The sequence below is a fragment of the Rhea americana genome, unplaced genomic scaffold, assembly GCF_003343005.1.
Source record: "Rhea americana isolate MKP2758 unplaced genomic scaffold, rheAme1 scaffold_138, whole genome shotgun sequence".
Taxonomy (NCBI): Eukaryota; Metazoa; Chordata; class Aves; order Rheiformes; family Rheidae; genus Rhea; species Rhea americana.
In genome coordinates, this window is record NW_028185461.1 from 1,259,595 (window position 1) to 1,286,857 (window position 27,263).

At 43.1% G+C, this 27,263-nt stretch overlaps 1 protein-coding gene across 1 annotated transcript in view; it reads right to left on the reverse strand.

Moving 5' to 3' along the window:
* Positions 1-769: 769 nt before the first annotated feature.
* COX10 (cytochrome c oxidase assembly factor heme A:farnesyltransferase COX10) overlaps positions 770-27,263 on the reverse strand; it is a 99,494-nt gene continuing 73,000 nt past the window's right edge. The window contains exons 6-7 of the mRNA XM_085298313.1: positions 14,876-15,108; positions 770-3,121 (exon numbers count right to left, since the gene is read on the reverse strand). Coding sequence (XP_085154439.1) covers positions 2,682-3,121; positions 14,876-15,108 — 673 coding nt within the window. The 3' untranslated portion in view covers positions 770-2,681. The remainder of the gene's footprint in view (positions 3,122-14,875; positions 15,109-27,263) is intronic.

Sequence of the window (27,263 nt, forward strand, 5' to 3'; positions counted from 1 at the left end):
AGCAACAATTTCTAAGACAGTTAAATTGTAATACATCACTTCATTTATATCTGATATATGGCCATTTGGGGGCACAGCAGAGAACACTTTCTAGCTAGTTGGAAAAAGCTTTTTTAAAAACAAAGTTATTTCTCATCTTTAACTTCCAGATCCATTGCTTCTAAAGATACGCCCACTCTACAGGCTAGACAGACTGGGTGGGGAGATGGTGGTGCAATTCTGTGACTGCCATTTTGCAGACACTCAGTGATGATTACAAAGCTCATGTCTGGCCTTAAAATCTGTGAATATCACACATTTTGGCCCAAGAAATGAAGATGGCTGCTCTTCAAAACTGTGAACCACAGGCAYGTCCTTGGGACCTTTAATAAGAACTGTGTTTGTCAGGACGGTGCCCCATGCTTGCAGGCCATTCTGACGCCTGGATCTCTAATGACTTTGGAGAAAACCACAAGCCTGTTGCTTCAGTGCCGTTTTCTGCTTTCTGCCTGCATGAGCCAAACCTACGGTTCCTGTGAGCCGGCCGCTCKTTACAGCTTCCTCTCACAGCTAAAGGCTCACCAGATTCCTTTGCTTTGCACAAACACGTTCCACTAGCGACTTATCTTCAGTGTGCTTTTTGCACAATAAACAAGCACTTTGCAAGCTGTCCTTGTTCTTGCAGGGATCAAGAAGAACATTGTTGCTACTTGAAACACCGCAGACCTATCATCAAATACCTTTACAATTATCCAAATTGTTTAAAACAAACAGCTCTTGAGCAATCCTCTCTGTTTTTGTACAGTATGCACTTTATTGCAGAAAAGCTTGAATGCATTTTCAAAACAAATTAAGGAGTTGCACAGTTGTATGGTTTCCAGATATTTCTATGAAATGTTCCCCACAGTAACTTGAGTACAATGGAGCCTGTCAGATAAACAGTACCAGGGAACTCAGTACTGTCATCTGCAATCACTTGAGAGAGTCAGGAAATCTTACAACTGGTTATTTAAGAGCCATGTAAAACAGGTGGCTCTGTTCCTATGAAGCACCTTGGCCGACAGAGCAGAGGTTAACGGTGTCACTTCTGATTTACACCAGTGTAACCGAGACCAGAAGACGGGCTTGGATCATGAAAGCACCCAGTGAAGATTTTACGTCAGCATGATAAGCACATGCTGGCAGATTTGTGAAGTTTCTTGAAGGGCTTTATTTGGGATCAGATTAGAGAAACTGTCTCCCATTTCAGGTATTCCTACCAGCAGACGTCTTTGGATGCACAGTGGTGCTGCCCAGGCCCTTTCCACATGGGAAAGAAATCTTGGCATGAAAATGCGTCAAGTCATAACAGGCATTAACTACCACAACAAACTATAACATAACCCTTGTCTACAGTAGATACTGCTGTGTTTGGAAGTATCCCAGCTGGTCACAGTCAAACCACGTATGTTCAGGGCTAGCCGCAGCCCCAAAACAGCATCATAAATATATCAGACTGTGCCTAGAAAATGTATTACATCGTATCAGTTAACAGAGGTGATACATTCTCCTAATAGGACCATCCCCAACATTTTTTTGAAAGACCTTGGTTGCATCAAAAATTTGAAATTATCATATCAGATAAATCATCCCCCCAAACATCCCTTTTTTTTCCATAAATTGTGCTTCCTTACTGATAACATACCCCAAATGAGGCCTTCAAAACACGGTGGTGTGAGATTAAATACAGTTCAAATTCTTGATGCAAGCCCAGAGCTCATCCAGTACAGGAGCTAACTCCTTAGTAGATGGGCACTTAGAGTAAATGGGCAGGCACAAGACACATTAGCACACAAAAGCCTTAAAACTATTGGACTCTAAGATCCAATTCTCACCTGGTATATCTTTTCAAAGCTTCACTGGAATAAACAATAATACTAGTTTTCACCAGCTGAATATCTGGCACACAGGATCCAAAYCTTAATAACATAAAAACAGAAATTCACTGGAATGGATATACGGTAAAATGATTAAGAGGGTCTTTCAAAGTATATGCTATGGAGTATCTGTTTATCTTCAGGCTCTTTAAATGCTGATGTGTAGTGTGCTGTAAGATAGTTTTCTTCATTTCTTTAGGATTGTGAAGGCTATATGAAACCCCAAAATCTACTGAAGTGAATGGGAACCTTGGGAAACGTAACCGACTGACAGTCTCAGAAACTGAAGGCCTCTGTAAGAATAGAGCAGGAACGGCATGGACTGAGACAACACAAGCTCACCCACTCCAACATGGGCCTCAAAGCTTAATTTGAAAAGGCTGCTCATTTGTTGGGGGGTGATAAACCATTCATTTGTCGCTTCCTGACTTCTTTGCCAAGGCTGCCAGTGATGGCATTTGGTAAGTGTGCGTATGTGATTTGCTAACTGAAATCCTACCCATGAGACRTGAGATCAAGACCCACAAAGACTTTGGAAGGCCATCAGAAAGTGATGTGCTTCTGATGGAGGCTAGAATTTAATCTGTGATGAGTGAAAGAGGCCCGTGGCCCATGAATGCATTAAGCTCTCACGTCCCTTCCCTTTAAGAAGAACACAGAAAATCATCACATGAAGTGGTCACTAGGCACAAACAATTCTTCAAACAGATCACAACAGGCTTCCCCCTCCCATAATTACTAAAATACGCTACCTGATGTGTCACATTGATGACAAATAATTGACATTTAAGGCAATCTAATTTCCACAGCCCTGCCATGATTTCCACTGAGATCGCCTTTCTCTTCCTTCTCCAGGAAAGGTTTCTTGCATGTGAACATGACAAGCAGCAGCAACGGCAAATGCCACAGACTGCAGAAGAAAAGCTTCCTAGAACTGCTGCGGTCTGCATCCCTGTAGAACCGAAAGCCGAGGTAGGAGATGTACAGGTTAATAGGGAGTGAAATGATAGGGAAAGTCCACGTGGTGATGTCGAGCACAGGAGCCACTGTTGAGAGTCCAATTAAGGCCAAGCAGTGCCGCAGAGCCACCCGCCTGCACAGCCCTGGATGTGTCACAGACATCATGCAGTATCCTCCTCGGGAGTAATCTTCTCGCAGCCCCCAGCTCAGGGCATTGAAATGAGGGAACTGCCAGGAATAGAGGATTCCTCCTAACAGTACTGCACCTGCAGTGGAAAAGAGAGAAGGAAATAGGCATTAGAGTGCCCAGCTGGGCCATGGTGAAGGAATGCTGCATATAGACTTCAGCAAATGTGGGCTTCACCTGCAAAAACAGACCTAAGAACCCAGRCAGGAGTTAAAGGATGTTCTGTCTTTAACTCACACAGGGTTATGCACAGTTCTTCTGTTTTTTGATAACTTGTTTAATTTGGAAAGCATTTCATCGTGTTACTTCTCCCTAATATCTGCTCTCACTGACTAAAGCATTGCTAATGATCTCTGCACTAATCAGTCTCTATCTGAGAGAAGGTCAACAGAATCAAAGCAGAAATTGGGCAAGACACTGTTTTCCCAGGAGTCTCTAGATTCCACTCTCAGGTGCCCAGGTTGGTGCATCTTGAGAAGAAAAAAGCCAATGGACAGAGCAGTGAGTCACATATATGTTATTAGCCAGAAATATGGGGTCCTGCTCAATGAAACACAAACAGAAAAGGAGGATAAGCTGGCATCCTCCAGAGTACTAGGAAAATAACAGTACCCTGACAGTCTGCAGCACGGTTAATCTTACTGTTCGTTCACTGTGTGAAGAAAGGAAAGCCCCCACGGCACTGGAGGTCTTAGATCACAGACCTCGAGGAGGCAGCAGAACAGGCAGATGTGGCTAATGAGGCAACAGAAGACCGAGAACTSATTTCTTCAAAGCAATCCCAGCCATTTCAAAATAATTTGATCAAATAACTCCATTCACACTGATGAGCTACTTTAAAATTTAAAAAAAGAGAGCTATCAATGCATCACATTTTTCACAATTTTCCAGCTATCCTCAGGACGAGGTACAAGGTTCATCAAGGCCAAGGGAAGTTATGCTGATTTCAGCAAGCTTCAGGAAGGCCTTCAGACTAAACTATGTTTGCTAATTTTGTCTGAAGACATAAAAATCCCCCAAGGCTGTTCCACATTATGAGCATTCCTGGATTTTCCTTTTGTTTCTCTAGCTCTCAAACACTCCAGTCTTAACACTTTCTTTGCATCTTCCTGCCTCCATGAGTTCATTCTTTCTGGAAACTGCTTCTCACTTACGGAGCTGAGAATCTATCATTTTCTTAATCACCTGAYAGAAACACAAATGGGAATGTGTGTCTCCATGTGGGTTAATGTCCTTCAATTCTTCCTCTTCTTCTCACTTCTTCTGTCCAGTGACTGCTAGGACTGTACCAGCAGTAAAAACTAAGCTACTGTCTCCTTTGAACTTCTTTGTGGTTCACATCTCCATCTGTTTTGGCCGTATTTCCTTGGGRCTGGGCATGTCTCATTCTTGTCTTCAACAGCACACCACGCAATGYTGTGGCAACGCAAATAATAATCTATGTTTGCAAAAGACCTTTCTTGCCCTCCCTTATCAACCAGTGAAGGAATGGCCCATCAGACTTGAATAAAAATMCAGTTTCCAGTTGCCTATAAGATACATTAGCAGCATAAAACCCTGTCTCATCACTTTTTATAAAGGGTAACAAATATTTCCATTAGGTGAGTATATGCCTCTGGCGGTTGATTACATTAAGCATGGGGGATAGACACTCATGTAGAGGGGATGCAGCTTTCAGAACAATGTTGCCTGCTACAGAATTGCAGGTGATTTTCATACGGCCCAAGATGTTTGCAAATCTTGTGGTTTGAACCATCTTAAAGTCTGACTTTCAAGGGATGGATCCTTAGAGTCCTCTCTAAATCCAAAGCTTTTAAGATAGTTCAAAACGGAGCACCCCAAAATCACCATTCATTTCACAAAATCACGGCCAGGGCCAACAACTGTAAATCTGATRCTAACAGGACTTGATTCAGTTCTGCTGAAACCCAGGGGAAAGAACTGAGATAGAATTTTATCAGGGATCAGCACACTCTCTACCAGGACAAATGACAGGGAAAATGCTCTTGCAATATGTTATCCTTTAGTGCTTCCTTATTCTTGTAAAACATATTACCAGAGGCAAGATACTGAATCTGATAAAACTACGATATGAATATTTTTCAAGTTTCACATCTGGTGTGCTTTCTAGACATTCCCTTGTCATTCTTCCTAACTCGAGSAAAGGCAAATTGCAGTTCTCCATCAGAAGGGGAAATGCAAGCGGCCGGCGCCAGGGCCAGCATGCACGCGCGCAGCCTGTGCCCGCTTCCCGCGGCTACRTGCCAGCCTCCCTTTAGCGAGCCATGGGCTCCACTCCCGCCTGCCCCATCCGTCACGCGGGCTTCACCTGCTCACTTGTTCAAACGGTGCGTGCAGCCGAGCTCAAAACACACCCTAAACCTCAAACACACAAAACAATTCTCTAACCGCTCTGGTTTTCACACGCCAGCCTTTGGAATTTAAATACTGTGCCTACACTGCAACCACTGAGATAACAGATATTTTGCAGAGAAGCCAAACAGTAAAACAATTTAAGAGAGCATTATGAGGACTATAACTGACCTGATCTTTTTGATGATTCCCCATGTGCCCGGTACATCCTGTGATTTCCTTTACATCAGTCGAGATCATTGGGTTGCCGTAGGTTTTTAACCATCGCCTAAGACTGACAGCTTGCAAAGCACAGCACATGCTACAGTATAATTCAGTATCAAAAGARCCCAAAATAGGACTCCTGTTCAAGCCCAGAGCAAACATCGTGATCCTCATTAATTACTTAACGAATGTYAGCTATGTCATGATTAGTTCAGCAGTGTTTTTAAGCCACGTTATAGAGAGACTAACTCTGGAGAATTACKCAGTTCAAAATACTGCAGAGCCTACTCTGTTTCTTCCRTGTGGTTCCCAGCAGTTTGGGAACYGAGTTGCATCAATGTAAATCTCCCTTTTCTCTGCAGGGTTCCTAATTAAGACCAGAGCAGGTAATTCACCACTGTAACACACGGAGCCGGCACATCTTCCAACCCCAGTTCTTCATTATTCTTTCACCTTTGTGGGCAAAACAGGTATAAAATGTTTTCCTATTGAGTTCCTGTTGTTTTATCTTCACTCTGTACTGGCTTAAATCATCTCAGAAGTTACAGGATAGCAGAGAACCTATAGCTTTCACGGAGTTAAAGGTAAACAATAGATTTCACAGTTCATCATGAACCTTAAGGTTAAACCACTACTATTTTTCCTAGATTCTCTTAAAAATATTTAAATAGTAATATCTCCTGTCATAAGCCAGAACAAGATTTTTTTTTTAATTTTAATAACTCAGATGAAGCCAAAATGTCAACTGAAGATGAAAAAGGCAGAAAATCTTGATTATTTCTCTCTTTAAATAAATTTTTAGCTAGTAAAATACTCGAGTTCAGCAAATTKCATTTTTTCTAAAACAAGCAAGACACTAAATTCCATCGTGATTCAGAAACTGCTTAGCAAGACATTTTAAGCTTCAACAAAAYTGGTTAAGACCTGGCAATAACTGTGAGATGAGATTTTCAAAAGCCACTAGTGATGCTGGGCTTGCAATCTGAAAGAGTGGACCTTGTTGGAATAACAGGCACCACCTGCAAATTTGTGTCCTTCAGGTTGTCAGGAACGCCACGTAGTCTCTCTAAACTTTGACTAAAAATCCACGTTTTTTTCCCTTTAAAGCCATTCATGAGTCAGAGGACCATCTCAAGACAACAAAATGCTTCATCATAAAAAAGAGCAGTTCAGATACATCGGGGCAAGCTGCCCTGGTGATGCACTTTGACAACCTCGTCTGCTGATCAGCCCGAATCTCAGGCTGGTGAGCAACGCCAGTGCCTGCACCCGTTCAATCCTTGGCCTCTCCGCCAAGAAAAGCGCCTAAGAGCACAGGACAGGAAGATGGTTTTAATGACGTGAACGCTGGCCACTGACCGACGCACCAAGAGTGCAGTGCTGGTCAGAYGGCCACCACTTCTCGTCCTCTCCGTCCTGGGAGACGGCTCAGCGATGCAGAGCTGGAAAGCTCTATTCCTTGTTCCCTGAACGGCTCGTGTCCGGTATCGGATGCACGGGTCATCCAAGAAATGGTGGGAATACCCAGCCATTAAGCTAGCAGTCCAACAGAAATCCTGCCTGGAGCATCACGTCGAACCAACTGTTCCATTCACGTGAAACAATCCGCGGATGGCAACCCGTTTTATCACCCGCTACGAGGAAACGCCGGGATCCCGCCTGACTCTCGCCTGCTGCGGACGACGCTGCGCCAGGCGGTCATTTGAAATTTGCCTCTTGCACGCTGACAACGCATTTCACCATCACAGCACTTTATATTTCGCACAGCTGGCGCCCAGAGCGGTCGCCCCACGCATCAATTATCGCAGCTGCCTGCTTTAAACGTCGCTCGGGGGTTCGGCACTACCTCGCCGACACCCGGAGGAAAATTTCTGAAGGTCGGTTATTCCCGGGGCACCAAACGACTGGAACGAGCTGAGGAACGGGCTGGAGAACAGCCCCGTCAACGCGACTGTGCAGCTCCCGGACCAGCTCGAGGCCCGTGAGCCTGCGTGGGTAGACAAATCTGCACAAGCCCAGGCAAAGGTGTCCAAGGTGAGCTGCAGAGGCCCTGACGTATCGACATCGTGTCCTGTAAAAGCGCCAACAGCGCGTTCTCGAAGTGTGTGTTCTCTCCCCTTCTCCTTCTCACTGCTCTTTGGACTACGCACGCTGCCCTCGGTTTACGCAGGGGTAGGCAAGGCTTTGGTGCCACTTGCAAGGTCTACTTAGGGCAAACACCTATTTATTTAATTCATACTGAAAAAAAAGAGAAGGGAGAAGCTGATCTGTAGCATTAATTCAAGGACAGACTTGTTCCTTCTGTCTTTTCTTTGGTCTTGCATCCGTCTGACTGGGAATTGGCCAACCAGGCATTAAAATAAACACAGAATGGTTAAAATATCAGCTCCGAAACAGATGTTGAAATCTTATTGCATTTCCCAAAGCTGGTGTTTACTGCCTTGGCAACCTAAGAACGCTGTTTTGCTTAAAGCACAATTTTAGTAATTCTTCTGCCTTGAATAATGTGAAGGAATTTTTAAAATTATTTCCAGACCTTGGTAGCTCGCTGCCTTATTAGAGGAAAGCACCGGCCTGTTGTCTCTAGGAAACGGGTACGAGTTTGGCTCCCGGCAGACGCAAGTGGGTTTGGGAGCCGGAGCGCAGGCAGGAAGCAACCACACACCGTTTTACCCCGTAGCGCACAACTGGCTCTTCTCAGCTAAAAGACGTTGAACAAATTACTCCTCCTTAATCCAGACAAGGCAGATTAGAGCGCAGCGGCTTGAATTAGTCCAGCTGTAGCCACCTGCTTGTGAGTGACCGTGTCTCAAGGCTTGGCATTCCCCCCGCTCCCCTCTCCTCCAAGCGCAGCCGATGCAAAACGTTCTTCGCTGCGGTCCTGAGTGATTTTTGCAGGATGTCGCACTGGCAAGGCACGTACTCAGCTTAGCCCCCGAGCTTCTCTTCTCTACCCTTCTCTTCTGTGCTTGCTCACCAGTTTAACACAGCAGCTTTCTTAGGTGATTTCTCAATGTGCAGCAATTCTGGGCGTAAAGGAAAATTTTTTAAGTCTGTAATAGGTACGCCTTAGTGCCTGTTGCAGGTTCACTGCTAAACACCCCAAAGGTTTCTTTTGGAGAGCTAGGTCCAAAACACACTTGTTCTGACCTGAAATACAAATACTGCTTTACTTGAGTGGCAATAGCAATTTTTTTTTTTTTTTGTGAAGGGAGAGTTAGAACAGGCTATAATTAATATCTTTCCTACACCTAGTTTTAGTGATGGAAAATAACTAGTAGGGTCAATCAATTGGCCTCGGATTACATGTGTTCAAGATACCGCCCAGATAAAAACCTCTCCTGAACTAAAACCGCTGCCTGCTATTTGATTTTCACAGTTGTCTTTGGGAGGCGAAAAGGGATCAGCTCTCCCAAATTTACATCTTAATCTGCGATTAGGGAACATTCTCAAATATCAAGGCGTTGGGGGAATTTTCTGCTCACAAGCCTTAACAAAACCAGCAGAATTCCACCGGATTTTCCTACTGCCTCTATCTCCTACGCTGGCAGCAGAGCAGGACAACAACTGGCCCTTTTGCTCCTGCTAGGAAACCAAAAAAACACGCTGCTGATTGTGCAGGGTGACACACATGAGCAGCTAAGCAGCCTTGAGAGGAAGAGGACGGAGAAAAAAGTATCTTTTCTAAAGCTTTACACAAGGTCCCTCCAGCGCAAACAACAGGGCTGGCGTCAATGTAGGCACACGCAGCTCCGGCGCTCCGGCGGTAATTGCGTGCCTTCAAGGTTAGACGGTTATGTAAACGAAGGGCAAGGAGGAAAACACTGCGGGGGAAAAAAAAAGAAAACCCTGAAGAGCTTCATGGTCACGGTTTCAATAGCTGTTTCTTTTGCGAGAGGGCACAAAAGGCTTGTGCGTGCCGCGGGGCTGCCGGAGACGCCAGCGCTGGAGGAGATGAAGGGAAGGGGATGGYGGATGCGCGCGCGGACGACGGGATGAGCCGTAGTGCCCGCCGCTGCCAGGAGATCCAGCGAGCTTCCTCGCTGCGGGGAGATGGGCTTTGCCAATGCCTTGAAACGGGGGAAACAGGACCTCCCCAGGTGCACTCGGCACGGTGAGAAAAGTACCCGCCTGTTGACACACACGTGCACATATGCTTTTTATACAACACGCAGCAGGTTATTACTGCTGGAAGCCTTGCACCTCTCCATAGAAACCCAAACGTGGCTTTTTCTTGCAAAACTTGATCAAGCAGGAAAAGTCAAGCCAAGGTACAAGACGGTGCAGCTTGCTCCTACTCACGCGGCAGAGAGGAAAAAAGTCGCTCCTTGCTCCCGCTCGGCCGCTTCTTCGAGAAGTGCATAATTCATCTGAGCTAACCCCAGAACCATATGCCATAAAAAAACGTGAGCCTGTTGGGTAAGGTGAAATTCCCAGACCGTTCATACGTGCTAATGTGTTTTAAGAAGCGTTTGCCAAAGTTTGTCAAAGCACTAGATTGAACCGAGGATTGCAAAAGCTGCCCCGCTGCGCACGGGCTCCTAATTAACGGCGCTCGCCCGGTCGCTTTTGGGGTGCCCAGCTTGGCCGAGTGCCGGCACCTGCCAGGCGCGGGACMCGACCAGGGCACCGGAGCCGAGACGCAATCCCATCCCGTCTGCCCTGCCTGCTCCAAGGAGCCGCGTGCGGCGCRGAGAACTGGCACGGTGATTTCACTGTGCATTCATCTTTCAGCGGAAATCTTGCACCCCAAGGCGACCCAGCGGTGCAACTGCCACGTCCTTTGTCTCCTGTGAAGTTGGAAAGGAAAAAAAGAAAAAAACAAATAAAAAAACCCCCCAAAAGTCCACTGCCTAAATTTACAATTTAYAATAGCTGCTTACTCGTATTGTCCCTCTGCCTCACTTTATACAGTTTTTACCCAAGCTCGTTCTGTGTGCAAYTGAGCTGCTGCTTTGCTCCTCCTAGCAGACAAGTGCCACATCAAGGAAGGTCTAAAAGACTCCAGCAATTGCCAGGTTGGGCCACRGACCCCCTCTCCTTCTCCTTTTTATTTATTCATTTTTTTKKGKTTACTAAACCCATCCATCTGCCAAATGTCACTAGCAGATAAGAACTGCCCATTTCTAAATCCCCGYTTGTAAATAGATGTTGGCTGCCACAATTAATGTCTGCCAGGCAACACAATTTGAATTACAAAGCGCAGGCAATTTAAAAATCAGCCTCCCCTTGATTACAATGGATACGCAGCCTACGAATTCCGTAGCCCCAGGAATTAGTTAAATTTCCGAAAATGAATGAAAATCAATCCAAGATGTCTTTCAGGCAAGCSAGACCAGAAGTGGAGCATCTGAGATAAACTAAATGGTCTCTCCAGATAAACATTCTTTGGTGCAGTAAGACCCACGGCTCCGGGCCACCACGGGGCTCTAACGGCTGCTCCACCAGCAAGGCTGTTATCTGCTCTGCCACCGCCACCTACGCGGAATAAATCCCCTGAACTGATAAGCTGCTTGTCGCTTCCATCCAACCGAGTGCTTTCCGGGAAGACCTCGGCGTGCCGGCTGGGACCAAGCCTTGGGTGCAGGAGCAGGCGAAGCTCAAGGGAAGAGGCGCAGAAGGGCCCGTGGCGCAACGCGGGCGCGGAAGCGATCGCCACCGACTCAAGTTGGGTTCGCCAACTAGAAATGAGGACTTAAAAGGGACATCAAACATCTCTAACAAGCAAGCAGCTAAAGGGACGGGCCAGCAGCACAAGTGTAATTCAAAGCGTGGGTACGGAGGTGCTCCTGCATGCCAAATGAATAGSTCGGTTGCTTCCTAAAGATGTTATGTGCTACAGGATAGGCACAGTGTCACGCACAGGAGGGCTGTTGAACACGGCTTCTGCGYGGAAGGAAAATCTCAGACCAAAACGGCGGCTCCGCTGAGCTTTTCCTCTTTTTCCTCCGTCTTTATGCTACCRCTTAGGGCTTTAAGTGGATTTCATTAGTTTCCTGCTAGTCCGTCCTTCGTAAAATCAGAAGGAATGATTAGAGGGCATCTAGCTTTACTAGAAAAACAAACATCTTTGGAAATAAATAGTACTACAAAGGAACAACTCACCCTGCTTTCAAGGAAGCAAACTTGTTGCTGCGAATCACAGTCTGGCAGTTAAGCCCTGCATAAATACCCCCGATATGTGGTAGTGATATCCCCATGATAAATTACATTTATCACACACCTTTGACCATCTCACCTGCACGCAGCTCCCCCAGCAAGGAAATGTTAACATTCCAAATCTTTCATCGGTTTCAAACAGCTGCCATTAAAAAAAAAAAAGAAAAAAAATCCCAGCCCACAACAAAGAATTCCACATCTTCCCAGAGATAATGTTATCTTTCTCTTTTGAAATGTGATGTTTTCCCTAAATTACATCAGAACAAAATCCATGGTTGGTGGCAGGATGTTCAATCAGGCTTAAGAGCATATAAATAAAGAGCTATTAGGGCCAAAAATGGAAGCAATCATCACTGGGAACCACTGAAAAATTTGCAGAAGATGCATAATATAATAAATATAAGCAAGTATTAGCATCGCTAGAAATGGAAGAGTCCCAGGTTATCTGGAACACGTAATATTCATATTTCCTGCTAGAAGCTGTCAAGATATTAACCCTTGAAATAAGGTTATAAATAAAACGCAGACAAGCAAAAACAAGGCGGCTCAGATTTGAGACTCTTTGCTGTTATTTCCAGATTAGAAAATTAGGAATGAGCTCCGACTATATCAGATGACCAACATCTCATAACGCTGTTTATGAATCATGCCGCACGATGCTATCGAACCTCTGATACACAGCAGACTGCAGAAACAGCTATCTAGGATATACAGCATGGTATAACACCCCAGTGGCAATTAAAGGTCTGCACTTAAAGATTATTTTCCCTAAAACCAGCAACTCGTACAACAATGTGACTGCTGTAAGATTACAAGGAGGCAAAATCCACAATAAAACCTAAACTCAAAACCCACCAGTTAAACTGTGAGAACCTTCTTTGAGAACCTAATGAGAACATTAGTTTTCTGACTACTTTCCTTCACACTCCTCTTTGTTACTGGGTGGAATAATCAGTCTTTTTTTTTTTAAACGAGGTGCAAATGTAGTTTCACACTTCTACCTAAAAAGCGGTTAAGTCTCCAAGCTCATTACACATTAATAATGAGCTCAACAACTGTAGGCAGGCAGGTAAGAGAAGGGCTGCAGGTCTACACTTTTGTGCATGTTTGTATGTGCACGCACACTCATACTCAGAAAGGCTYTAATCTTGCACAGTGCTGAACTCTTTCTTCGTAGTAGCAGAATGCTTAAAACACTGCAAATCTTTAAACTTTCCTTTTTTTTTTTTAATATTGCAATGCACTGAAATCCTAGGTTCAGGTCACCATTTTCAAGATTCCCCCCAAGGATACTTCAGTATAAAGACTAGTATCACCCCAGGAACATTTTTTTCACTACTAAATAAGCTACCTCTCTTCATTGATACAGATCGGGAGGTGACTGTAGAAAGCTTTAGCTATCCAGAACCGACAATATATCAGGTTAAGCACCAGCGCAGATCAYCATGTTCAGGGAAAATCTACCGTCTTCCACTACCTCCATCATTGCCTGGGATTATCCCCTCGACAGCAGAGCTGGCAGAAAAGCACATGTGCAAACTCAGCTGCAAATTATATAGGAACAGCTTATTACTTTACTTCACTGCTGGGGTTTACGGCAGCAGTTTAGGTGCTGTTTCATAAGCAGGGGAGAAACCACGGAAACTTGAACCGTGGCAGCTACGACCGCAATTCCTTTTGGTGAATCGGAGCTGCAGCTCCTCCAGGCTGGACTTGGCATTGAAGCAAGGGGAAGCAAGGGCACGTGAGAGTCGTCTTTCAGCACTGACTGGGCAATAAGAYGCTGAAGCCAGCACAGAAATTCCTAAATGCTGTAAGAGCCAAGGTTTAAGCAACACCAGCCAGAGTGATAGAGTTATAACAAACATCCATTTATTCTGTGCTTTTAATCTATTCTCTTCTCCTTAGAATCAGAGAGCTTCCAATRAGGTCTGATGTACATTCCTTAACATGAGACACTACATATACGTACACACCATAGATGTCTAAATATAAAAAAAGCTTCCAAAGATACAAATGTTTGCATAGGAGTAATGCACACAACTAATAAATAAATAAAATAATAATAATAAAAAAMCCCAGAAACACCCCACCTTCATCCTAGCTCTGGATTAGATCTATATCAGAACATTTGTACACAGCCAGTTCAGTGTGRCTTTTATAGGAGGTGMGTAGCCTAAATGAAGAATGGTGTGCTACGGATTTTGCACAGATTTGGATAACTTCTGTCTACAAGGCTTGTTGCTGGAAGCATTACTCCAGTCTTACACATACCACACGGTGGGATGAGTGTGTGCTAAAAAAAAAAAAAAAAAAAAAAAAAAAATCTTAACAGACCTGTTAACTGAACTTCATGAGTTTCTCTGGAATATAACTCCGCAGAGTTACTTTGATTCTTAAGTTTCTAGCTGGCAGGAAAAACAAGCTCTAATTGTGTCAGCGTTTAGCTGTTGAAGAGATCAGAGTTTTATGAGGGATGTAAAAACAGTTCACAGTTACTAAAACAGAAATCTTTGTCTGCTTTTCAAGGAGAGAGGGAAAGGAACATTTACAGTTTACAGTTTAAAAGTGTGCAATTAAGAAATACACCCATAAATTCATCTTAGGATATTTTCTGGCATGTGGAAAGACAGCAGTAAACACATCTGGGCATTTTCCTGTTGAAAGCTCATGACTGAAAGTCATATCTAACTTGGTATGTTTCTAATCCTGAAACTGCTTACCATTTTCTTCCACGGGAACCCCACTTGCTACAATAGTGTTTTCTTTTTTAGATTTTTTTTTTTTTAAGATGACTTAAGCACATATTCAGTAGGACCGTGTTCTTTCACCAGCTGATGTATTTATCCCTAAAATGCCCCCAAAGGCAGAATGATACCGTCGGGCTTGCTCCTTCAGTGCTTGCACAGTGCTGTAACAGTGAGCTTGGCGCTGCAAACAGTGGAATACACTGGGTTTTGAAGCGCTACTGGGTCATAAAGAATTAGGCTGGAGAGAAAACATKAGTTACTGCCTTTCAAGAAGATGTTTTCAGACACCCAAAGGCAACGCCCACAAGCGCTCTCCCCCAAGACGTAAATTCTGGATTTCTACTTACCGGCGTCGAGGCTACCCGTAGCCGCGGTCCACCCCATGACGGGGGGGATGGCGCCGACGACGGCTCCCACCCACGTGTTGGCGATGCTCATCCGCTTCAGCGGCGTGTAGCAGCACGTGTACAGGAAAATGTTGAAGGCGCCCAGGGCCCCGGTGAGCGGGTTCACTCCCAGCGTCAGCAGGGCAATTCCCGGGACTCCGCAGGCGGCAGCGAAGCACACGGCGAGCAGGGGGCTGCGGAAAGAGCCGGGGAGACGCGCGGTAGAGAGCTTCCATAGCCCCCTCTCCTCGCTCTTCCTCCMGCAAGCAAAGCGTGGAGTTTTTCCTACTTTCCTTTTAACCCAAAACTCCTCACTCAGCCCAAACGTTCGTATTTGACCCCCACCCTAACACAAAGCTTTTTTAAAAAGCTAAAGGCATTCTTGTCACAGATTTGGACTAAGTTCTTCCTATTCTCACACCGCTCTGTTAACCAAACTAATTTACACTCTTTGGGTAAATAAGCTTTACTGGAAGTTGGGGTTTCCAGCAGACTATTTTCTTTTATTTTGATTTTAATCTCAGTGAATTCCGAACACTGGAAAGAGCACTCAGGGCTTGCAGTGAATGAGAACAGTTGTGGCTTGCCAGATTTTTACCTGATTGCAATTTTCCAATGAATCCTTTGACTCAAATGCAGCAGTATTAGACRTAAAATTAGGAGGCACTTAAGAGGCGAAGGGTACGTTCAATCATTACAAAATTACCTCTACAGGATTTTTTTTTTAATTTACTGAGAAATGGCTGTTTTTTCTTTTTTTACACTCCCGTTTACCTTGCGCACAGTGCTTAGAACGGGTAGCACGCTGAAGCAATTCTGGTGACAAAATCAAAAACTAAAACTTACTACCTTTTGAGCATAACTGCAATAAGCTGAAGATATTTCAGGTTTGCCTGCAAGCCRCAAACCAGAAGGGTGCAAATGACCGCTGCTGATTTCTACCGCACATGAGCTAAGCCCAGGGAAGCTTGGAAGTTCCTGCTAAACTATCTGTAAGAAAGCAGCTGAAGCCAATTTGTAAACTTTTGCTACTAAGCTCTACAATGAACATCCAAATACAATGAACAAGGATTTTTGTTTCGCTGGTAAAACCACACTTCACAGTCACAGCCAGCATGCAACTCTAAGGAGCGTTTATTTGTGCTCCCTTGCATCCCGTAAACATGTTTGCTGCTGGCGGAGATATCTTTAAATTAACGTATTCAAGAGCAATTGATACAACTTGAGAAGAGCATTAAATGCAACTGAGAGAAACAACATAGTTTGGGAGACCTGTGGAGGGGGAGGAAAAAATGCCATTAACTGAATTGCTTTTAATAACCCCTACAGCTAAATAACACACTTTTAGTCAGCCATACRAGAGTGTAAAATTCACTTGCTTGCAACCAGTTTCTCTGCGTGAACCTCAACTTTACACATCTTGTCTCGTTTAAAACTATGCAGCCTTTGTATTCTACRATCGTGGCCAAATCTTTAACCCTAAAGTACCTGTTGCCAGCACAGCTCCAACCCTCATACGGAAAAGTCGCACCAGCTGGCGGGGATGGATTTTACAGCAGTTTTATCAGTAAAGAATCCTACAAACATAGCCGGGCAACCGTGTTGCCATCCATCGACAATGAGACGTATAAAACGGGAGACTGCTTTCCCGAGCCGTTCGGGGAAAGGAAGCATACGGCATCGTGCCCTTCAGGTTTACAGTTCGCTGTGCTCTTTTATGGGAACGCAGCAAAACACAATCTGTGCAGTAAACTGTCTCCACGCCGACTACAAATGCTGCGCTTTCAAGATGTCGCCCCTCGGTAGCGAAAGCCTGCCTGGGTCTGATTCCTGAATAAAATACAGTCACAGGGTGTAAAACCCCAGAGTTACAAAATATACACCTTCTCAAGGTGGCAAAAGATTAGCTTGACCCTATGGGACCATGCTACCCACATCTGGTCCTGCAGGGCTCAAGGACATAAATGAGGACACGGTTTGACCTAATGCAATGAGCAGTTTTCTCACTAATCAAGAGTGAAGACTCTCCTATGTCTCTCCAATGCTATATGTCATGAGCTAGTCAGGGAAGAAGCAGCCACCAACCTTTCCTTCCTCCTCATCCAGAAAGGGAACAGAGAAGGCTGCAAGTACAAAGATCTCGAGGGTTAAACTTAGCATGTCTCTCCTACGTTCCCTCACTTGCAGCAGCAATAGCCCATACAATGTGCCATCGACACTGTGACACCTTGGGACCCCACCGAGGGATCAGAAAAAAATCTTTAAATAATGTGGCTCTATCGAAAGTGAAGGGTGAAGTTACATGACTGTGATCTCCAAAGATGTGTTCTGTTCCTGGTGGGTGAAACTGCATTTGTCTCTCTCAGTTTCTTCGTTTTTGCCTTTCTCAGAGGGAAGTGGCTGAAGAAGGTTTGATTATTGGCTGTAATAGCCCTAACAACCTCAGAGGAGGGCATCAAATCATTCATGATGGCTGTTCTTCAAAAGCAGTTGAACCATATTACCTAYACATCTAGAAAGTTTTGCATGTTTTACTTCTTCCTAATTACCTAGCATTTCCTTATAAACCAAGGAAATGTAAAATCCTCCTAGAATAGTAATTGTCTGACTTGTAAGGGCCTACACCAGACACTCCAGCTGAGGTCAGAAACTCAAACTGTGATCTAACAGTTCAGATTTGTTATCTCTACCCTATAAAATGCTCCAGAGTTATAAAGAAACTACAATCCAAAATTGGGAGCTTGCTTTCTTTGGGATTCATGTGGAGAATTCTACTCACTCTCACATTAATATGCCATCTTTATAAGGTCTAATAGAAGCACAAGCAACTCTCCATTGGGAAGCTGAGAATATTTGAAGAGAAAGGAAAGAGATTTCAATCACTGGTGCTTCTTAAAATCCCAAGAGTCACTGAAGATAAGACTAACCTTGAGCTTAAATCACAGTAGTTTAAAAGGTATTCTGATTTCTACTAGTTTATGGTCTGCTAGGGACCATTATGCAAAGGTTTGCTAAGACTCACCACATCTCCATCCTTACAGTAGATCTGTCCAAACTCACGYATGCTGCGTGAGGTTCACTGATTTAACACGTGCCCTCTTGTCAGGGTGCTTGTATCTCAGGCAGCACAGAAAATCCAGGATCTCRTGCTGGATCAGGAGAAAAGGCTGTGATGCTGCAATGAAGCAGGATTTTCTCCATCACCATGTCATCCCAGTACCCCCTACCACCATGCCATGATACATGCATCATGCCATGATACAGTCCAATATGCATCAGGGATCATGAGCATCAGATAACCTGCTGCTTAAGAATTCACAAGTGGTGGTCAAAAATGGCTGCAGRGTCTCTGCTGATACCCTGCATCCTTAGACCATCCCATACAATAAGGCCTGGCTGATGACAGGAAYTGGTACGTAAGCTCCAACTCACTTCGGCATTCTCTTACGCCAAGGGAATTGCTCCCATGGGAAAAAAGGCAATCTTCCATTGGAAAATTGGACAAGAAGATAGCTCAGAAAGCAGACTTATTGAGTAAGAAGCTGGGTTTTATGATGGGTTCTTGGGAGGAGTTGGTTTCAGTTATTTAGCTGATTAAAATCAGACTCTGGAAAAAAATATTTTAAGTGCCAAATGAGTTCTCATCACATTTCAGCTCAAAAATACACAGTATGTCACCACACTTCCCAAAGGAAAATTAAAACGGGGCAGTTCTGCTTTACGCCMCTCTCCTTTATTGAAAACGTATACGCTGTCGGGCTGTCGTATGCCCAAAAATATCCCTAAAGGACACCCAAAAGGTACTGAAACCTTATAAGAACTTTACTTGAAAGAGGCCAAAAAAAGAAAAAAAGGAAAAAAAAGAAAAGAAAAGAAAAGAAAAGAAAAGAAAAAAGAAAAAAAAAAAGAACTTTTTCCTGATCCAAGGAAAATTTGTTGACGTTTTTCTGCCACAGAGTTCACCAAAGATAGACCCTTCCCACTCACACTCCACCAAAAGTGTCTGATAGGAAGAGGACGAGGGGGAATAGAGGTCAGTGTTTCCATTCAGTTAACGCAGAGCTGAGGCAGAGGGTTTCCACATGCTGTTAATCAGGCTGGGGAGAGTTGCTCAAGGGTATTCCAGTGCCAGTGGGGCGAGAACGGGGTGCAAGCAGGAGGAATCCCACACCAGTGAAATTCAGGTTGCTTGCACAACTGCTGGTGYTGACATGGAGCCTCACCCATTGCATCACCGATGGCAGCTTCGGACTGCAGAAATCTATTTTAATTCGTTTGCAATAGCGTACACCTTTGAATCTAGGTGCCCCTTACAGATGGGGTTGGTTATACGTACATAATGATCTTGCGCACACGTTCGTGAAGGATATTTATTTAATAGGCTCCACAGTCATGTGTAATAGCACTTATTGACTCACAGTATTACTTAGAAAAACTGAAAGAGGGAAAACAAATGAAACCATTTGCCCATCTATAAAATTAATGTACTATTCTTACCTATTTCACAGCAGCATTAGGAAGCTTAATGTCTTTAAAGATCAATAGTCTCACCAATATACATGCTCTCCTACACTATCTTTGGCAAAACATTTTGTGAAGATGGCTGCTAACGTAAAGTCAGCATTATAATATAAAAACTAGTATTAAAAGGGGGGAGAAGAAAAAAAGAAAATTATAATCAGAAAAAAAATAATCAAGAAACTAGATGAACTCCCTCCTCAAAACTAATCAATATTTGCAAATATGGAAAATCCCACTATCACCCTCTAAAGCTTTGACCTAACTCTGTGACCATATTGACACTTATACATAAATGCAGACACCAAGCATACATGAATTGTGAGTAGGTGTATTCATGCAATCAGCAGTTGTATGCAATTCATGTTCAGATGTTATGTAAATATACAAGAAATACAATTTGTGACCTTGTCTTAATGGGAAACTGGGCATGCCAAACATATTTACATAAAAGCATAAGCTTGAATGTAAGTGACCATTTAAGACTGCCTGCATATTTTTCAGGGGAAACATAAGTGCTTTATATTATAAATTAGATTCAAAGCCTGTTACAATAGGTAATAAAACAAATTCTCTCTTCTCCCTGTCTGTCAGAGACCTCTTATAGAAACACTGCCCACTTCTAAAAGGCAAACTAAAGGGGAGGGAGGAAGCCCTTTTGTTTTGCTGCAACCATACAAAGAATACCCTAAYGAATTTCACAAGAAAGGTGAGACTGATGGCTCAGATTAATCTCAATACTGTTGCTCTGGACAGGAATTTCATCCGCACCTACTGTCAAAACAAYCTGTCACAATATGAGGAGGAATAGTCTAAAACAGTCTAAAATGCTAACTGACAATGATGGAAGCTCCAAAGAAGTTATTTGGCAGAAAAAGAATACGGGTATGATTCTCATCTCTGCAAGTTTGTTTTACCATCGGCATCTGAGACACAAGTCCAGTGCACAAATACTGTTCCAAAAATATAATTAAAATCAGATTTCAGGAGTAAGCATCACAAGCTGCTTATTATTTCTGGAATCTGTAGGTACTAAAAGTGCCCTCAGACTAGTCACCAGTAAGAGGTTGACAGAGAAAGTACTCTCCCTCCAACTTTTTCCAGGTCAACAACAAGTTATTAAAGTTTTTGAAGACATTTACAAACTTAGACCACAGCGTCAGTCTGAGGTTTTATGTTTTTCCAACAATAATGAGGGGTTACAGAAACAGATGCACGAGTTGCTTCCTTTCGACAGTTTTTATGGGCATGAAAGCCCTAGCACATCAGAAAATCCTCATTCTCTGCAGCTGCTGATTCACCCAAGATTTGTGCATCTCCTGGTATCGTTTTAACTCCTGCAGCCAGGCAACACTAAGTTGCCACCAACCAGCACTAGGGTGGGACCTGAGCCTGTGATCATCATGTCTACCAGAATCCTGAGCAATAACTTGGTCACCTCCCTCAGCTGGAGGAGCATCACCAAGGGATTTCTTTTTTCGGCTTTTGGGGTATTTTTGTTGTTRTTGTTCTTTTTTTATTTTTTACTTTAAGATCAGCACCTAAAAACTACTGAACATTCCTTGGCAGCTTTTCAAGATCAACCAAGAAAATTAAGGAAGGCCAGCAACCCAAGAGGTCACCRCAGACAGCTCCATCCCACAAGCACTGGGAGCAACAGAAACGCGGAGCTGAGGGTGTTAATTAGTTGCAATAACCCATGCCTGTGCAGAAGCCTTCCTGCTCCTCTGATTTAGGCAACTGGGAGGAAAGTCCATCTCCCTCACGCACACCTCTGGATTGCATTTGTGTAAMTTCTAGCTCAGCTTCCCCAGATGGACAGATGTTTGGAACCGGCAGGGGAGGTGTCTTCTGGCACTAGTGCCGTGAAGTCAACTGACTGTAAAAAAAATGACCCACCTGGCTGTAAAAGACATATTTTGCCACAAATAGCAACAGCAGCTTCCCTGAAAGGATTTTTGATAGGAGGCTAAAAAAGAAAAAAACAAAACAAACAAAAAAAAAACCTCACTCTCATAACTTCCAAATTCAAAACAAGGAGAAAAACATTCAAAACCAATCAGCAGTCACGGCGGAGAACTAAATTATGGCAGTCTACCAGCAGTGAAATTAAAATTTAACTTTCCACACAAATCCTTTCAGGCTGCATATTTATATCTTTAGTAATAAAAACCATATTCATGACCATTGTCAGCTGTAAAAGTCATACAGTAAAAACAACAACAGTGATGGAAACAAACTGAACATTGTCTGGATCAGTAGCTTTCTCGTTGATGGTTCTTCTAAAATGATTCCCATGTTTTGCAGAAGATATCAGATTAAACTCTAGAAAAAGTTCTTCCATTAGGTGGTGGATGGTACCTGATAGAAAAAGCATCCAGGTTTAGATCTGAGATTTGAAATCCCAGTGGCTACATGAGGACACATCATGACACCTAGTTAGCACAAGTTTCCAACAGCTTATCTTTTTCTACAAAAGACTTAAAGCATGACTGACAAAACATTTTTATCTTCAACCACAACTTTCAATTACAGATTTGATTAGTCTCCAAGGAGAGGAATCCCTTTCCAATTAAAAGGAAAAATAGCTATAACACTGGCAGAGTGGATTTATTGCTAGAAGCCTTTTTTTCTATCACGTAGATCTTAATATCGGTCACAAGCGCTACAGAACATGAGCAATCTGTGCTCTCACTTTTTATGCCATCTCCCACAGTTACATTGTGACTGAAGGTTATGAAAGACCCAAGAACCTGCTGACTGARGCTTAATCTTGCAAAGTACCAGAATTTCATTAAGCTGAACAATATCTATCAATGAGCTAAAATGGTACTATTTTAAGAAAAAAAAATGTACAGAAAGATCTGACTAGATATTCTTTTATGCTCTCTCAGTCATGCAAGAAAGTTCATGACTCATGATGAGGGCTGGAGGAGGACTTATTTTAAAACTAAAATGTAAAACTAAATTACGCTTTGAATGGGGAACTCAGTTCTTCCCCATCAACTCAAAGCAGCAGGATACGTTACAACTGAAGACCGATGAGAGGCTCTCTACGAACACAAACAAACAGGGAACCTTGTCAAGTCTTTGTTTTTTTTCTTTTTTAATTAATTATTTAACTTTGGCTCTACAGGTAAAGAAGYAGTTTTATCATTCTGTCTTTATTTCAGCCTCTGCCCTCTGACTCTGAGTCGTGCACAGATCTTCACCTGGTGTCTCACCCCCAAAGAAGCACTGCTGTGGGAGAGCAGGCTGTGCCTGCGCTACAAGAATTGGGATTTTATGTCAGATTCCCTTTACCTGGGTAGTACACTACTGCAATTCCTAACATAGCCAGAAGCCACGTGTGAAGTTCTAAAAACTTTTGTGAAATAAAATCTGAACTGGGGAGGAACTATCTGCAAAAAAAGAGGTATGAAACCTGTAGGGTGCTCCTAAAGAGCAGGGTTAATGGGTCGCATTTAAGCACTTAAATAAGGGGTTTAGACTACCATTATAGTATTGTGTCTCCCGATAAAGGGTTTACAGCCCTGAATGTTTCAAATAAACCTCTTTAAAATGCAAAGCTCTTTGAAATGAATTGCCCCTTTTTGAGTCCCTAATACCTTTCTTCTGTCTGAAGAGTAAACCCAGGCCCATGGGCACCACACTGGAAGTGGTTTTGAATGACATCTGGACCATCAACAGGGAAATAAGGCAGGATTCGGTAAAGCGGGACTTCGATACATGGCAAGGAAGGTAATAAAGCACTGCGATGCATAAACCTTTATAACTGGCCGGAAATTGTCACAGAGTTGTCACCATGCTCTGGCTTCGCTATCTACCATCCTGGTTCAAAAGTGTATTTACTGTAACTTAATATGGACTGCGATAAAATATCCCGCATCTGTGTCAACTCCCATGCGTGGAACCCAAATCTTCCCGTCATGGCTGCATACAGCTATGACTGAAAAGTCTAATTGGCGCTGTATTTTAACCAAATTGGAGGCAATTAGTTTCCCAAGCTCCTAAAGAATCTGAGCTGCAGATGTTCGGCCTCCCTTGCCAGAGCGGGGAATGTTAAAGCAATCATAAACAAACAAGTCTAGTTTAAAAGAAACACTTCGTCTTGAAAGGGACACATCTCTCTTTTTTATGCTTGCATACATCAAAATTGACTCAAATGATTTTGCTGAAAGTTTCCACCGAGATGCAACGTTCACGCTAAGACATGGCAAGAAGGATCTGAACCCGAGAGAGGAAAGAACAACTGGAGTTTGAGGGTAAAAAGGCTCCCCCAGCACGGGGCTGTCTCCTAACCCTATTCTGCCCTCATTTTTACCTGCACAGCTCCAAGTGAACAGTGTCAGGATCTGGTCTGTCATCGTGCACAGGTTCGAGAGCCTAGGACCAAAGCAACTATGCGTTTGGGACGATRTAGCTTAGAGAAACACCACCAAAACTTGGAGTTACTAACAGCACATTTGGTCATTAAAAAAAAAGGGGGGGGGGGGGAAGAAAATTATGCTGCCCTTTGCTATTAAGCAGAAACTCCAATTGGGCCTCATCACTCCACTCAGAAGAAATTAAAAATGAAAAAGACCTATACTTTTAAAATGTTTATGTTCTTATTACATTTGTTATATACACCAGAATGCTAATCATAACAACTCCAAGCAACCCTGCAGAGAGTTAGCGCTCCTTGTTATATGTCTTTGTTAGGTAGGAGTGATAGGGGGAATAATAATATTCACAGCTTCCCTGCAGTCACGAAAATGTAAATATTTTTTTTAAAGTGCTTACAAGACAAACCTACAGTAAATTTGAAAAATGGGCCCCGCAATATTTAAACTAAATCCTCCTCTTTAACCTAACAAACGTAACCTTAAAACATGGCAGTTAAGTGATCCATTCATTTTATTTTAAAAACTCAAATTCTCTATTCATTTAAGAACCAGTGACCAGCTGACAAACAGAATGGGTAATGCGCTCTCTCTAGAAACGTTTTTCTGTGATTTAGTACGATTACAGAATAGGCTCTAAACATGTGCTCTGCTCAACTTTCAGCCAGTGCATAGAAAGCAGCAGATAAAGAAGTCTCAGGCTACCTCTCAGTCTCATCAAGATGGAGAAAACTGAAGTTCTATCAACCTTTTCTCCAATAAAAGATCATCCAGCCTTTCTAGATCATGAAGGCCAGGATCATAAACTCTAAATACTTTSCTGGAAACAATGTAAATGTGGAAAATAAGTCATTCACTACATCCAGAGAAAGCAGGACAAAAAGTAACAGTCTGCAGCAGAAGGAAAATCCAGGCTATAGACATTATTCAGCGGAAGAGCAATCGAGCAGATGAGCCTCCCAAATTGCKATATAAGAAAATAGTTCCTGCCTACCTGCAGTTCCCTCTGCAGCCCTGTAAGCCCRCATCTTCAGGGATCGTTTTAAGACTCTACAGAATGCTCTTCTTTCACCTTAGAGGTGATTCTTCCAGAGGAAAGAAAGTACTGTGTAAATGTAGAAGTTACCGTAAGAGAGAGCTGCCCACAACACTGCTGCTGTAGATCATCCAAGGCAGCTTATTTTATAATATAGCAATAATATAGCAACGATACGGACAGTGAAYGGTCAGCAAAAAGCCACAAAAACAACAACCCTCCCCCACCCTATTATTAAACTGCAAGGATAATTCTAGAGTTTKTTCAACATATCATAGATTTCTTCACATTAGCACATGTTGTATTTGAGTGCAAACTGCTGTATGAGATGACACGACTGCCGTATCTGTCACGATAAGCCAAGCACTGTCACCTTCAGCACCACCAGCTATGGCTTGTGTGTTTCACCGCTGAATTTACCAACAAAACTGCTCTCAGCTGTGTTCAAACATGATAACGTTTAACCATAAGCTAGCTTAAAGGTACTTGAAAATTCTAATAWGAGCAAAATGAAAAGTCCTCAGGAGACAGTAGGAGATGTGGAGGACTAAGCACAGGACGTACTCCTAAACTGAACCCAGGGCTTACCATCTTTCTACAGGCTTTGGTCTAGCTATTTTGGGTCCAAAAGTGTCCTTTAAAAACAGCCTGGAATATTTGGGAATGTGAAGATTCCCTTTTTACCCTCTGTCACAGAGAACAGAAAAGAAGGAATCTTTTATTCCCCAAAAAGCAAGGAAAGCCAATCTCAGCAGAGCATCCCAGGCAGATGAAAGCTCCACAGCCTAGCAGTAACTGCTGAAATGAAGATTCTACTCCATTAAAAAAAAAAAGGGGGGGGGGGGTGAGAGAGAACCTGTGTTTAGCTGCCCACGCTATCTTTTCTTCACTGGTACATAGCTTAGTTTTCCCATTTTCAACTTGTTCCTAAATTCACCTATGACTGATGGTACTGAGCATGCAAACACTGACAATGGCAACATGAACTACATGATGGTCCATCAGAAGACATGGATATCTTACCATTTGAGTGACTGAAACCAGGACTGACAAGAATAACCTGTCAGGAAAACAGAAAAAGAAAAAAAAAAAAAAAAAAAAGCACAAAACACTCGCCAGGAACAGTGGGGACATCTGACACAATCTACTGCCAAAGCACCAGGACTCCGTCCCAGGGCTGTACAGCAAGAACCAAAGCCTCAGAGGCTCCATTTCTGCTGTTTAGCAGGTTTGAATTTAGGGTTCCTCTCCTATAGTAAAACCAAATACTCAATGCTTTTAGGAAGCTAAAGTAAAATAAGATCTCATCTCTAAAAAAAAAAAAAGATTGGATCTACACTAGGGGCAGTTCCAAAATAATTTTTTAAATGATGAGGGCTGCCGTATATCAGGGTGCTGCATCAAGGCAAAGCTTCCGTTTTCCCATGCAAGAGAAGAGAGTAAAAATGGTTGCATTTTGGGGCTTCTATATTATCTGGGTTTTTCATCTTGGATGGTTCTATCTAAAGCTGTATTTTACAAATGCCCAGATGAAAAAGTTTTTAAAAAAAGAAAGAAAAAAAAAGAAAAAAATCCTCATATATACAAAGTGCAGGAACATGAATACAAGGTATTATTGTTACACAACGGCAGCAATGCATCACGGTGGTTCCCGCTCCTTTACTGCTTGATTCATAACATAATATTCCATGTGATTCCACATCCTTATCAATGAAATTCTGAATAAAATGTGTCAGAGGTTCTCTGCATCTCTTAAACTCAGGAATGCAGCTTTCCTAGTCACTAAGACTGAACAGCGAGAGCCTGCATTTGTCAAGCTAATTAAAGTGCAAGAAAAACCTCTTTTATAGCTGGCTCGCCAAGCTGATAGCATGTAAGTTATAACTTGTAGAAGGTATGATAAACTCTGTCCTTCAGAGCAAGAAATGCACTTCTAGCACAACTTACGGTAAACAGAAATCAAGGTAGAGCGGCTTRCACCCAGAGGCAGCTCCGTAATGGACTTGTTGAGTAGCGACGTTTCCTAGAACGTTTGGCACACGCTGAAGAATGATGCTGCTGCAGTTAAAGTAGATAAGGTTCAATACTAACACACGGAACAAAGTGTGGGGATTTGGACTGCATTAAGCCAGGATTTACAAACACGAACCTGAAATGTTTGACAGACACAGAAAGAAGAGCCAGGAGGAAAACCCTGCATATAAGTTCAGGGCAGGAACCTGGGCTCTAAACTTCATTTTAGCTCAGTTGTGCAGCATCACAGAGGGGAAACTCACTGAAACAACCACCTTTGGAGAAAACCACTCATCCCAAATCATCATTAAAAAAAAAAAAAAAAAAAGCGGTTAAGACGTCTATCCATGAGCAGATAAGACATCTCCATTAGGAGCCCGTATCGGCGCTCCACAGC